This window comes from Myotis yumanensis, unplaced genomic scaffold (genome assembly GCF_028538775.1).
Source record: "Myotis yumanensis isolate MYYU_CA2020_CCGP unplaced genomic scaffold, mMyoYum1.0.hap1 SCAF_2, whole genome shotgun sequence".
NCBI lineage: Eukaryota > Metazoa > Chordata > Mammalia > Chiroptera > Vespertilionidae > Myotis > Myotis yumanensis.
The window spans coordinates 150104195-150118342 of NW_027223753.1; the positions used below are offsets into that span (position 1 = coordinate 150104195).

General features: G+C 40.6%; 1 protein-coding gene across 7 annotated transcripts in view; it reads left to right on the top strand.

Moving 5' to 3' along the window:
• Positions 1-14148, top strand: part of PHLDB2 (pleckstrin homology like domain family B member 2) — a 240903-nt gene that overhangs the window by 146761 nt on the left and 79994 nt on the right. For all 7 annotated transcript variants that reach the window (XM_070406164.1, XM_070406165.1, XM_070406166.1 and 4 more), the window contains one exon: positions 8801-10152. In XM_070406164.1, coding sequence (XP_070262265.1) covers positions 8801-10152 — 1352 coding nt within the window. The remainder of the gene's footprint in view (positions 1-8800; positions 10153-14148) is intronic.

A 14148-nucleotide genomic window follows, 5' to 3' on the forward strand; every position in this document is an offset into this window, starting at 1 on the left:
CCTGGGGAAGGTGTTTGCCAATGGTTGTGGGGCTTTGTGGAGAGGGGAGGCTTGTTTGCTGAAATGGAGGAGGCAGAGGAGGATTTAGTGGTGAAAGGAAATATTTGTGAAAAAGGAAAGTATGTTTAAGGAAAGTATGTTTGCAAAGGGAGCGGTGGGAGGGCTGGGGTTTATATGGATGCTGTTTGGATAATGGAGGATGGGGACAATAAGCTACTTTCAGATTTCTGAAGTGAGACTGTCGCTAGAGAAGGAAGCGGCTGTTCCTGAAGCTTCTGATTAGCCCCTTGTTCGTCATGTTTTCATGTTGGGATTAGTGGGAAGAGGGAGGTTTTTGTGTTCATTGTTCTCCATGCTTAAGCTTGAAGTTTGGGGCTGAAACAGATTTCTCCATTTTTCCCTTTTAGTCCTCTAAAAGCTTCCCCTCAGGCCCCATCTGCTGCCATTGGTCTCCACAGAAATGCCCACTAGCATTTATGTAAAGAATGGCACTGCTTCTGAGGGACCGTTCTAAGTTGGTGTCTGAATTCAATTACATGTCATCAGGACATGCTTTATTTGAAACATTGCCTAGCGTAAACATCAGTGTGAAAGAGCCAGCCTGTGGACCACCAGTGTTCTGGGAGAGCTTTGCACACTAGGCAGCAGTCGGCACCAAATACACTTCCTAGAGCCAGCCCCTCAGCTCCGAGGGCCCTTCTTTAGGACACAGGTAGGAAGCAAACTCTGCCATAAAGTGGAAACTTGAACCTATCACTTTCTGATATTTTTTGTAGATTATATTTTTCCAAATTTGCTTCTGTCATCTACATCCCTGCCTTTCCCCAGCAATATAAAATGATTTCCACTTTTCTATCACTTGTTGCAGTCTCCCTGTCCTTAATTCCTGCTATATTAGGTGATCTAAGAAGTGTCTCTATACTGCAACATACGACAATTAATATGTTGCATAATTCGGGGCTCTCCAAGCTATCTTGGTATAAATTACCTGGAAAACTGCATTTATATTGACCAGACTTGGAGTCTCTCGCCTCCAACACAATACAGGACAACACAGCAAACACTTCATTTTATACTATCTTTTTTAACTTTGCTCTTGGGCCTGCTCCTGCTCTTGGGACACCAGGATCACTGTACTGTTGGTGACTTGTAGTTTGCGTGGGATCAGCTTCACTGCCTTGTTATTTGGTATACACAGAACTGGAAAACTATGTATTTTAAAAAGAATTGCACCAAGGAGTAAAGAATCTACCAAGACACTTTCATTTTATTTTTAAAATGTTTTTATTGATTTCAGAAAGAGGAAGAGAGAGGGAGAGAGGGATAGAAATATCAATGATGAGAGAGAATCATTAATCAGCTGCCTCCTGCACGCCCTCTTCTGGGGATGGAGCCCACAACCCAGGCATGTGCCCTGACTGGGAATGGAACCATAGGGTTGACTCAACCACTGAGCCACACTGGACAGGCCCAAGGCACTTGAAATTAGTTTATCAAGTAGTTTTCTTCCCTAGGGAAAAAGTACTAGGACTTTGTATGGTATCTTTCTGGTTGTCTTCCTGACTCCTGGCGATTTCTAGATGACCATGAGATGATAATATACTTCAGGTGATAGAATAACAAGACCTTGGGAGGAGGGGGGGGTGGATTAAATTTACTATTGGAAAGTAAGTCCAAACGTTTCAGCACTTCAACTTCTTTCCTGTTTAGACTTCCCAGTGTTGTCTTTTCTCTCACGTGGGCACCAGATGCCTCTGCGGGCCCATTCTGTGGGTGAGCATCCAATATCCGTAGCCACGAAAGCCCCTGGGACTGTTATGCTTCCACAGTAACATAATGCAATGATTTTATCATTTCCTGAGACTTTTTTGTTTACATAAAATGTACAGGGAACCCAAAATAAACACACCAGTATAGAAACAGTGGAGTCTTCTCGCCTCCTCTCTTACACGTGTTAACAGAGGCCTCTCCTGCACTGGCCCCCTCTTGGTTGTCACTTGGGCAACACCTCTTGCAGTGTTCTTCTCACCTCCCACCATCGAGCTCCTCCTCCTCTTTTTCCATACTCAGCTGCAGTCTCCCATGCATCCTGTCTGCAGAGCTCCCTCCTTGCTGGAGTTACACCCAATCTCTTCCATTGTATGGTGCACCTCCTGCCTCCCCTCTCCCCGCCACACCTTCATCCTCACTCAAGGTAGGTTACGTGGTTGTCCACGTGAGAGTGTCCAAACCTGTAGAGAATTTTTATAAAAATTTACTTGATCCAAACAGAGGATTCACCTGGAAGCAAAACCTCAACAGACTGGTGGGGAAATGCTCCCTAGAATGGCAGTTTGCAGCTTCTCTTATGCATTTGTAATAAGCAGGGAATGTAAGGAGCATTACATGAAGGTGGGAGGAAGCAAGGCAGGGGTTGGAATACAGAGTAGTTAAGATTATATGCCCTCTGCCCAGCCAGGATGGTTCAGTGGTTGAGCATCGACCTATAAATCAGGAGGCCACGATTCGATTCCCAGTCAGGGGACGTGCCAGGGTTGTGGGCTCGATCCCCAGTAGAGGGTGTGCAGGAGACAGCCGATCAATGATTTTCTCTCAGTATTGATGTTTCCATCTCTCTCTCTCCCTCTCCCTTCCTCTCTGAAATCAATAAAATAAAATAAAATAAAATAAAATAAAATAAAATAAAATAAAATAAAATAAAGATTATATATTCTTTTGAGGGTGATTTTGCTTCTGAGGCTTGGAAAAAAGGCATTTCAAAGGTGTGTTAACCTAGATGTACAGAAATGTTGGACAGGGCTTGCTGAAGGTAAAGATAAACCTTTTACTGAAGAGGTTATATTCCTGGAATTTAAGATAGGAATTTATGACCAGTTCACCTGTAAGGTTACTTTCCATAAAACCCCTTTTTTTGTCCACACTGTTCTACATTCTCCTATACTTTTCCCCTTTTCAGACATCCACTCTTCTGATCTCACTGGCAATGAAAAGAAGAGGGGAAGGAGAGAGGTATCAACAGCCATTATTGTCACTTCTAGGGTCAGAAATTCCACCTGTGTGGCAGATTCTCCACCTTTTGAGTTGAGTTGACTTGTGGGATTAAGATATAGCAAATTGAGACAAGTATACATGCACTTAGCTCTGGCAAGTCCACTAAGCTTTAGGAAAATGAATCAATGTCAGGTTTGATGATAAACCTTTAAATGTACAACTTTTCACACATCCTTAACAGACCCAATAAGGTTGAACTGAAAACCTGGGGTGTCAAACATGTATATTCCTTTAAATATTCTCTGGAATGTCCTTCCATCCAAATCATCTGTAACTTTCTTCTACAAGTATGTATGGTGGAGAAATGGTGCATGGCTGTTTCTCAGATGTGGTTTATTATTTGCAAATGTCCCGCTTGTCTCTCCCTAGAGACTGTAAAGCAGATCTTCTTCCAGCCAATTTTATTTTGAATATTTGGGTATTATATTTTGATTGGCCAACCAAACTGCTTCAGTAATTAAGTACCTTTTATTTTTTTATAAGAGTGTATGTGAGGTGGAGAGGAGAACCGAGTGTTGCCACCCTGTAGGGTAGTAAGAACATGTAGTGGTTTGATACTCTACAGTTTTATTGGACCAAAATAAAGAGGGAACAGAGTTTGATAATATTTAATTTGGGTGATTAAGTAGCATTTGCAACTGCAAACAGGTTGAAATATATTAACACGGTTTTGTCATCTTAAATGACATCATGCCTAGCCAATATGGCTCTGTTGGTTGAGCATTGTCCTGTGCACTGAAAGGTTGCCAGTTCGATTCCTGGTCAGGAAACATACCTGGGTTGTGGGTTTGACCCCCAGTTGGAAGGCAACCGATCAATGTATCTCTCTCACATTGATGTTTCTCTCTCACTTCTCTCTCTTTCCTTCCTCTCTCGAAGCATGTTCTCAGGCAAGGATTTAAAAAAATGACATCATTATCTTATATTTCTGAGTCAAAAATTAAACTTACATATCCATTTTGACATGAGGTGCTAAACCTTTCAACTCTACTGTTAGAGTAAATATTTATAATGCAGTTTGGGCTTCATGCTTAGCTTTGACTTCTATTTCATAACATCTGCTCTGCCTTGCTTTCTGGATTGCTGTCTCTGCACATTGTGGAAATACCTTTTCTCTCTAACTTAGGTCTGTTTCCCATTTTGTATACATTATCTTAAAACCAAAGTCTTCCCCACTAACCGGCTTCAATTATTTTCTTGTGTATTCTAACACCTTATTATGGATTTCCTTTTCTATCCTTGTCTAAAATATCCTAAATGGTTAGAGGATGCTGTCTAATTTAAATCACCCTTAGGCCAGGCATATGCCTTAGATCCCAGACAGCTTGTCTTATACAGTGGTGGAGATGCGAAAGGATTAACTAGGAGAGGGAAATACATGGCTATTAAATACTGTTTTTCCCAAGAGTGTTATATCCTAGATTTTTAAGGACTGTGATATAAAAAATAACTGTTGCTGTTTTCCAACACAATTTTTGTTCTGTCAGAGACATGATGTTGCTGGATGTACCAGTAGTCTGGCCCCAAATGGGCTTGGGATTTAGTGTATATCCTTAAAATCACAGCATTTTAGGTGTGGATGTGGCTTTTTGCTACCATTGGATAATGGCCCTCAGAATTCCCTTCTTCCTACAGGACTTAACATCATTGTCATTTCTTTTTATTGAAACTTCCCCAGACTACCCCTCTCTCTTGGGTTAGCTTCCCTCCATGCCCCTTTGCCAATCTGTCAATCACTCCTCTATTGACGTATGTATCACACTGTTCCAGCATTTGTTTATATGTGTGTCTTCCCCCTTGGACTGTACGCTGTGTAAAGGCGGGAAAGGGTGTCTTTGACCGCATACTTTCCATGCCTAACTCAAAGCCTGGTTTATGGTAGGCACTTAATGAAGATTAACACCTTCCTAGTAACAACTCCCAAATCTCTGTGGCTTAAGACAGTCTAGGGTTGGCAAGGGCCCTGTTCTATGGTGTCCTTGTTGTAGAGGGTAGGCTAGTGAATCCTCCACAAACTTGAATGCATGCTAGTCATCTTAGCAGTAAGATGAAAATGATGAATCTTGCTCTGGCCCTTGACAGTTCAACTTGTAATTGACATGTCACTTTATCTCATATTTAATTGCTCTAAGCAAGGGACATAGCCATACCTAATGTCACAGGAACGAGGAAGAGCAACATCGCTATGTTTCTGGAAGAAGGAGAACAAGAATATTAGTGGACTACACTAATGCCTGCTAATCCAAAGTCTGATATGTGGTTGGCACTTAATACCTACTTAATGAAATATTTACAAATACCTATTGAGATTTAAATTTTTTTCTATACAGTAAGCAGAACCACTTGAAATCATGAAATATCCTACTAACTACATTTTTTAAAAAATGAAGATGCTAATATTATTGTCTAAGCTATGTTCCACAAACATCTGGAGACTTTTTAAAATAACACTTTGTTCACTTTATTCATATTAGGGAAGGTATTATATTTGATTTTGTAGTTTTTCAGATGCATAAAATATGAAGTGGGTACATTTTCATAATTAACACTTTGCCTGAGTCATTTAGAAGAGTTCAGAAAAAGAAGAGTCTTGTAGAAGTCTTCAAATATTTTTGTATTAAGTTAGTCTAATAAAAAGTACTTTAAAATAAACATTTTTTGGAAGAGCTAATATCTGGCTCAAAAATTGGTCAGGAGCCTAAGAAAAATGGGTCTAATTAACTTGAAAACAAAGTTTAACTATAGATTGTATTCTAGTATTTTATACTAAGTGAGTTTTTTTCTAATTTATAAAGTAACCCGAATGCATTGTTTAAAATGTGAAAAATAAAAACTTCTATGAGAAAGATGAATTAAAAATCACCACCCAGATAAACCACTGCTAACTTTTTGTTGTGATTCTGTCTATGGTTATTCTTGTTGCAGGAGAAGAAGCATATAGACAAGGCAATCCTATATAATAAAAGGGTAATATGCAAATTGTCCCTCCACCAGTAGTTTGACCGGAGGCGGGGCCAGCCTACCAACTGCCCAGGGCCCCTCCCCCTGGCCAGCCCCACCCCTGATGGGCCTCCCCACCCCAATCAGGAGCAGGGCCGGTCGGCCAACCTCCTGCATGTCCTCCCCCCAGCTGGCCCTGCCCAATCTGCCCTGATTGGGGTGGTCTGATCAGACCCCACTTGTGCATGATTTTGTGCACCGGGCCTCTAGTAGAAGATACTGGCTTGCAATAGGGAGGTAGCAGTGGGAATGGTAAGAAATGATCAGATTAGAATATGTTTGAAGAACAATGTTGGTAGGATTTGTTGATGGATAAAATGAGGAGGGAGATGATAGATAAGTGATAGAGGACACAGGAGATGGTGAAGGAGAAAGTCTCTCCCCCATACCCCAATAATATACTCAGTATCCCAACTATTTTCTGGTGTCCTCAATTATAAAATATCTAACTTGAGGGAATTGGCCAAGGTTTGCTGGAATTTCAATGTGGCAAACCAACCAGAGATGAAACCAGTTGGGAACAGAAGGGGCCAAGCCTAGAGGTCATCTTGGTTTCAGTCCTCCAAGGAGGCATAGTGAGATATGTCTCAGACCAGGCTGCTGTTGCTTTTAAGGTCAGAATGATGGGAGACAGTTGCTGAGAGGGACATAGGGACTTTTTTCTTGGGGGCAGAGATGGCACTGTTCCTGAGAAACAAAAGACCGGGCAAGAACCACAGGGCAGGGCCAGATTCCAGCTGGGTGGCAATTCTAAAGGAGAATTCCAATTTTATTTACTTTTGTGAGGATACTTCAAAAGCTAGTCATCTGTTTATACATCAGGGTAGGGCTTTTGGTTGGAAGATAAGGAATCCAAGGCAGAGCTTGTTGGGGAAAGCTACAGCTTTATAGGCAGATGGATGCTAAGCCCATCACTAGGATTTAAGCAGCCAGACTGTTTGTTGGCCCAGCTCTGTGGATAAAAGCAATTCCTTATTAGGCTGCCTGAACTTGCCTAGGAAGTCTGTGACGCTGAGCAGGCAAGACGAAGTTCCTTCAGTCTGTGGCTGGGAGGGAGTGGGCAAGGCTGTGATGAAATTAAAAACATGTTCATCGAGTGTCTCACCCATGGAACAGTGGGAGTCAGGAGAGGGTGGAGATAAGATAGAAGTACGAGACTTATCCCTCTTCCTTAATCTTGTGGCCTAGTGACAGAAACAAGCACATTATGAAACTGATTACCAACCATAAGCAACACTGTTTAAATAGAGACCAGAGATATAATAACTAGGGTTGAGATGCCTGAGGAGTTAGTTGGAGGACTATCTTAACAGTGCATGAGTTCAGTGAGAATGTCTGTGTGTCCACTTTGATGATGATCTGAAGATAATTTTTTTTATCAATTAGATGTATAAACCTTCTCACTTGCAGTTATAATTTTTATTTTTAAAAATTTTAAAATTTTTATTTATGTATTTATTTATGTATTTATTTATTTATTTTAAAAACAGCATTTATCAAGGATTTAACCTTTATTGATTTTAATTTTTTTTGTTAATCCTCACCTGAGGATATTTTTCCATTGTTTTTTAGAGAAAGTAGAAGGGAGGGGGAGAGACAGAGAAAGAGAAACATCGATGTGAGAGAGATACATCGATTGGTTGCCTACTGCATGCAACCCAACCAGGGCCAGGGATAGAACCTGCAACCAAGGTATCTCTGCCCTTGACCAGAATCGAACTCAGGACCCTCCAGTCTGCAGACTGACGTTCTATCCATTGAGCCAAACAAGCTAGGGCTGCAGTGATAATTTTTAATTAAGATATAGTTTTATAGACTGAAACTTTAGTTTCTTAAGTTAATATTGTTCAAGCTAACATCCAAATATGTCCATATGGTTGCATACATTTCAAAAAAATTGTAAGCATGGAAGATAGAATCCTAATCTGAGTCTTGAGGAATGGGTGGGTTCAAAAAGGTGCAAAAGAGGGAGAAAGGTGTTTCTGAAAGAGGAGGGAGTTTGAGATGAAGGATGAGCATGGTGCATTTGGGGTCCCCGGAGCTTGAAAGAAAAGTCAGTTTCAGGTTTTTAAGAATTCTGTCCACCCTTTTCTTGAATACTATGGTAATTTGGGAAACACTCTGTTTCTTCTATTACTTGCCTTTTCCTGGTGGGTACAGGAGCTGTATTAAGTCTCTTTGTTGAGGTTTGTTGAAACCCCTCTTAAAGAACCATCTTCTTACCTTGATGGTTTTTTTTGTCAGCGTCTAAAATATAAAATGTTCTTTCTCAGCCAAAATGTGAATTTTGTTTTCTCAGGACCTTATTTCTGAGCAGTTAATGATTCTAGCAGAGACATGTAAAGGAGGGCCCATTGCATCCTCCCTTTGGGTGTTTGCTAGGTGCTCAGGAAGCAGGTGGTCTGCGCGGGACCGGAACCCTGACGGGAGGAAGGGAGATGGGCTTTTTTTTATGTACCAGCCTAATCCTTCACCTGCATTTAGGGATTTGTTCCTCTCAAATATCACTGATATCCTTTTGAGTTTCTTTTTTTTTTTTCTTTTGAACAATCAACATCCCAGATCAGTGGTCCTTATTCTCCTTCATTTTGCAGTACACGTTTGTTAGGTTTATTACTAAAACAGAGATTGTGTTTGTTAATTACATGAGGTCAGGCCGCAAGGCTATTTGTTCAGATGTGGGTTGATAAGAACTTGGTCTTTTTAAACCTTCTTTAAGTAAAACTTTCTCTTCTTTTTTCCTTTACAGATCCCAGCAACATTATGGCAGAGCATAGCCATGTGCAACAACAGCTGGATTTACAGAATGGTAGTTTAGAGGCACGCTTTGCAGCGAATTCCCTTGAGAACGATCCCCAAAACATGATGGAGAGCCTGAGCCCGAAGAAGTATTCTTCCAGCCTGAGATTTAAAGCCAACGGAGACTATTCTGGTTCCTACCTGACCCTCTCACAACCTGTGCCTGCGAAGAGAAGCCCTTCCCCTTTGGGAACCAGTGTCAGAAGTAGCCCCTCCTTGGCCAAAATCCAGGGAAGCAAGACATTCTCTTGTGATGGAACTGACAAGAATATTTCCATGAAACCTCCTCCCACTCCTTTACGCAGCACTTCACCCTCCGTCGGTGGATATCCACGTGGAAGAACGGACTTTGATCATTATACTGGCCGGGACAGTGAAAGGTCCTTGAGGCTTTCGGAGAAGCCTCCCTATTCCAAACATAGCTCCAGAAACAAATCCCATGACAATGTCTACTTTCTCGGAGGGCTGGAAAGCCGCAAGGCATCTGGCTCCCTCCTGGCCATGTGGAATGGGAGCTCCCTGAGCGACACCAGCCCCTCTCCCATCAGCAGATCAGGGGCGGCGAGCATGCCCTCAAGCCCAAAGCAAGCCAGAAAAATGAGCATCCAGGACAGCCTGACACTGCAGCCCAAATTGACCAGACACAAGGAGCCGGCATCTGAGAACATCGGTGTAAGAACTAGGAAGTATTCGGGCAGCAGCCTGAGTCACATGGGAGCCTACAGCCGATCGCTGCCCAGGTTGCACAGGGCCACAGAGAACCAGCTGACGCCTCTCACGTTGCCTCCGAGAAACTCTCTGGGCAATTCCAAACGAGCCAAGCCGGGGGACAAGGACCTACCTCATAGCATCATCGACAACGACAATTACCTGAATTTTTCTTCTTTGAGCTCAGGCGCTTTACCCTATAAAACCTCTGTGGCCGAGGGCAGTCCTTATGTAAGCTCCACCCTCAGTGTCCCCGGCAGCCCTCGCCTGGCGCGGAAGATGCTCCTGGCCTCCACCTCCTCCTGTACCTCTGATGACCTCGATAAGGCTTCCTACTCGGGGACCAGCTCCAATCATTCGTTTCCTCCTGGAGAGCCAGACAGAGTGTTCGCGGCCAGGAGGAACTTCTCTTGTGGGTCTGTGGAGTTGGATGATGCAGATTTGGAGAGCCTCAGACAGGCCTCAGGAACGCCCCAGCCTGTCCTTCGGGAACGGAAAAGCAGCATCAGTTCCATTTCAGGACGAGACGACCTGATGGATTACCACCGGCGGCAAAGGGAGGAGAGACTCAGGGAGCAGGAGATGGAGCGATTGGTAATCACCTGACTTGTTCTCACTGTTTCATTGAACAGCTTCTTGGAGAAAAACTCCAAGGTTTTATGTGGGCACGTAGAATTTCCATGTGCACCAGTCACTGCTGTGCCTTCCTAGAATTTCTCCCACTATCTCTACTTCTCCTCTTTCCAGGTCACTGTTATTAGTTACCTGTAGGTATTTAGAAGGCCCATATGTTCCTAATATTATGTTAAGTTGCTCTGCAGAGTTCTCGCAGGTATAAATTCCTGAGACACCTAACAAAGGTAGCTGTGAATTTTACTGAGTTTCTTATGTCTTACAAAATTTTTCTTTAAGACTGTCAGGAAACATGAATTTATCTTATGTATATCGTCAAATTTGTGTATACTTGGTATCATAGAAATAATCAGTGAAACTAGAACGCATCAGAGTTTAGGCAGGATTCTGTATAGTAAGTTGTCTGGAAAATAGAAAGTTGCCAAAATGGTGCTCAACCTTTTTTCTGCACTGTTCACCCACACACATACCTCACACTCCCTTCAGCCATGTCTCTTAGTATATATAGTGACTCCCGACTACATATAATCAAATGTTTTTGGCTTGTCCTTTTCTATTTAAAATGGATTTATGCTTATTTGGGAAAATATTAAAAATAATGAGAAAGGAATGGACATTCCTTGAGAAGTCCATAATGAATGAGGACAAATTACTGCATTTTTAAATTCTTTTTTCTTTTAAGCATACTTTTTTTTTTTTGCTTGGTTTGTTTTTGTTTATGGAATGAATCGCTGTCACAGATTAGGTTAATTCATTAATGATGAATTCTGTATTTCTTTAATGAAGGAAGCAGCAGGATGGTAAAGCTGGTTTACAAAAGTATAGGAGTATCAAAAGTGTGTTAGTTACTGAAAGGAAGTATGCTGGAATAAGATTTCTGAGTTATATACCAAACATGTTAATGCCCTATAGGACAATACAAATGTAACCTTTGTGTTGATTATAATGGGCAGAAATCATTGGCATCTATACAGGACAAAATTTGTTTAACATTTTAGCAAAAGAATAATTTGCATTACTCATAGATTTGATCATTTAATGTCTACTGTTGCAGTGTTTTAAAATATCCTAATATGTAATAGTAAGAATACAAATGTGTGTATCCTCAGGGAGTTAGATATTCCTCAGGTGTGTCTGTTGGATGATGCTCCAATATGACAGTTTCCTTTGTCATCATAATCTCCAGAGGTTTTTCATGGTCAGAAAAAGGCATTGTATTTGGGCTTGATTCATTGGCTTAAGTTAGAAGAAGTTCTAATTAACATATGAAAGCCGTATTGTATATGGATAGCAAACCTACTACTCTACCGTGTTGAACAACTGTTATTAATGGAGTAGGAGAGTTGACATCTATCTAATTTATTAAGAAATCTAGGAGAGCACTTCAGCGCTTTCCATCGCTCCAAAGATCTTCCTCAAATGCTCTTATTTACTCTTGTGTTCCAAGGATAGGAAAGCAAACTCAAAATTCATTTCCACTGGCTTTCATCTTTAGCACTTATAAGTGTTGGTGAGTTTATCTTTCCTCTAGTGTCCCCACATCTGCTGAGGCTCCTGGCAATCCCAAGTGACCTTCCTTACTGCCTGTAAACCTGATGCCTTGTAAGCCACCAGTAGGTCCCAGTTCAACTTCTTGGAAGAGCTTTGTGGCTCCAAATATAAAGTTACAACTCTTTTCCTTTAATAATGGGCTTGTCATAGCTGATGAAATGATGCTTATTTTTAAATATGACAGTCTAGGTTTGGATTCTGTTGCATAGAATATTTGTCTGATTACATCCTAGTAAAACCGAGGACAGATTCTATTGAGCCTCTGCAAGTAATGTTACTGCCATTAAAAAGTAAAGAGTCTTAGAAAAAATATTGGTTCCTGATTTCTGAGGGACCAAGCAGAACAAGCTACCATTAAGAGAATGTTTTATTTAGTTTACAAAATCATAGTCAGCTAAATTGAAGGTTAGAGATAGGACAAGATGAATGCTAAAGGGTCTTCCTATCAGAAAATAGAACATTGAAAATAATACCAGTAATTTTCCAAAACACATATTTACATTTAGAAATTAGATTTCCTGTATCAGTTCCATCATTTCTATGTAATTTATTCTTATTCCTGTGCATCTTGGGTCATTGCTAACATGAAGTCATCTATTTCTGGACTAAAATAAGTCCTGAAAATCTGAAGCAGCTGCCTAGCCTGTCTTGGACTTGTCTACGTAATGTCAGCTGAGAAGCTTCTACCCATAAGTCTATTCTTTAAACTCTCAAGAGTGAAGAGTACCTGGCAAACTTCTTCCAATGAGGCTCTGAGACTGTCTTTTTTTGTTAAGGCACATTCTAGCCTATAACTTAAGCAGATTCTTTAGGTAAACATGAGAGAAAAGCAGAGACTAATGATGAGGTTAAGAGTAAATGGCCATGGTTAATCTATGGTTAATGTAATAAACAGTGTCAGCAAAAAGGAGAGCTAAAATCTATTGGGGCATAAGGCATTGGTCTTATTTAATCAGTATTTCCTCTGAAGGTAAGAATGTATCACAGATAATGAGGACATTGATATATGGTATATCCAGAGCCTTTCTATAAGTATGCATCTCTGATCTTTATTTGTATTATAACTAGAGGCCCAATGCACAAAATCCATGCAAGAGCAGGCCTTCCTTCCCCTGGCTGCTGGCACCAGCCACTGGCAGGAACCCGGGACCCGGGCTTCTCTCGCAGCCCCAGCTTCATCCGGAAGGTCATTCGGAAGGATGTCCGGAAGGATGTCTGGTCTAATTAGCATATTACGCTTTTATTATTATAGATATTTTACCTGTACAAAATTAGCCTGGGAAAGGCAAACTTCTCATTTGATTTGACAAGTTTTCCTATGCGATTCTTGATAGTTTTGACCTATTTATAAATAAGGGGCCTACAAAACAAACCGAATTGTTTCTAGCTTTTTTTTTTTTTGGTAGGATTAAGGAAAAAATCTTATGATTGCTCAGGGGTCCTCTGGGAAAATTTAAAAATTGTTCAGGTATAAAAGATATCGTGGAATTTTTTTTTTCTCTAAATTTAGGGTCTGATCTCGGTAAGGCAAAATCAAATATTCACCAGAAATTTTATCACTTGAATAATATAGGATTGTCCATGTCTTTGAACAACAAGTGTTCGCAGTTTGGTTCCATAATAATTAAGTGACAATAGGTTATTTTATAATAAACAAGAAATCTTAAATCATTTAGAAATGAGGAAGATTTTTGTCATTTTATTTTATTATTTTTTAAATATATTTTATTGATTTTTTTACAGAGAGGAAGGGAAAGGGATAGAGAGTTAGAAACATCGATGAGAGAGAAACATCGATCAACTGCCTCCTACACACTTCCTACTGGGGATGTGCCCGTAACAAAGGTACATGCCCTTAACTGGAATCGAACCTGGGACCTTTCAGTCTGCAGGCAGACGCTCTATCCACCAAGCCAACCCAGTTAGGGTGATTTTTGTCATTTTAAAAATGCAAGGATATATCCCAGTTAGCATAGGTACACAAAGTTCCTCTTGTGAGATACCGAAACTGCTTTCTGGGCAGATTACACAAAAAAATAAATTTTTCCTGCCTTTCATAAGCATAGGCTGATTTCTCCAAGACCAATGTTCCATTTCAGTAAAGATAACTGCATTGTAGTTTTACATTAATAGGGTACTTGTCATGCATTACATTTAACAAAAATAAGTACTTCACAAATAAACCTTCGTAAGCTCTGCCAGAATTTTAACATCTTATTATGTCTTTATAGACTTAACTCTTTGCAGGTGTTACAAACCAAGTCAAATAAAGCTCCATTTCTGCAGACCTACAATTTTAAAATTTTCATCAACTTATTTTCTTTGCGGTTTTCTTTAATTCTGGAACAACCAGACACTTTAAGACAAAGGTACTTAAAGATATTGGAAATTAGGTTTAAGCTGACA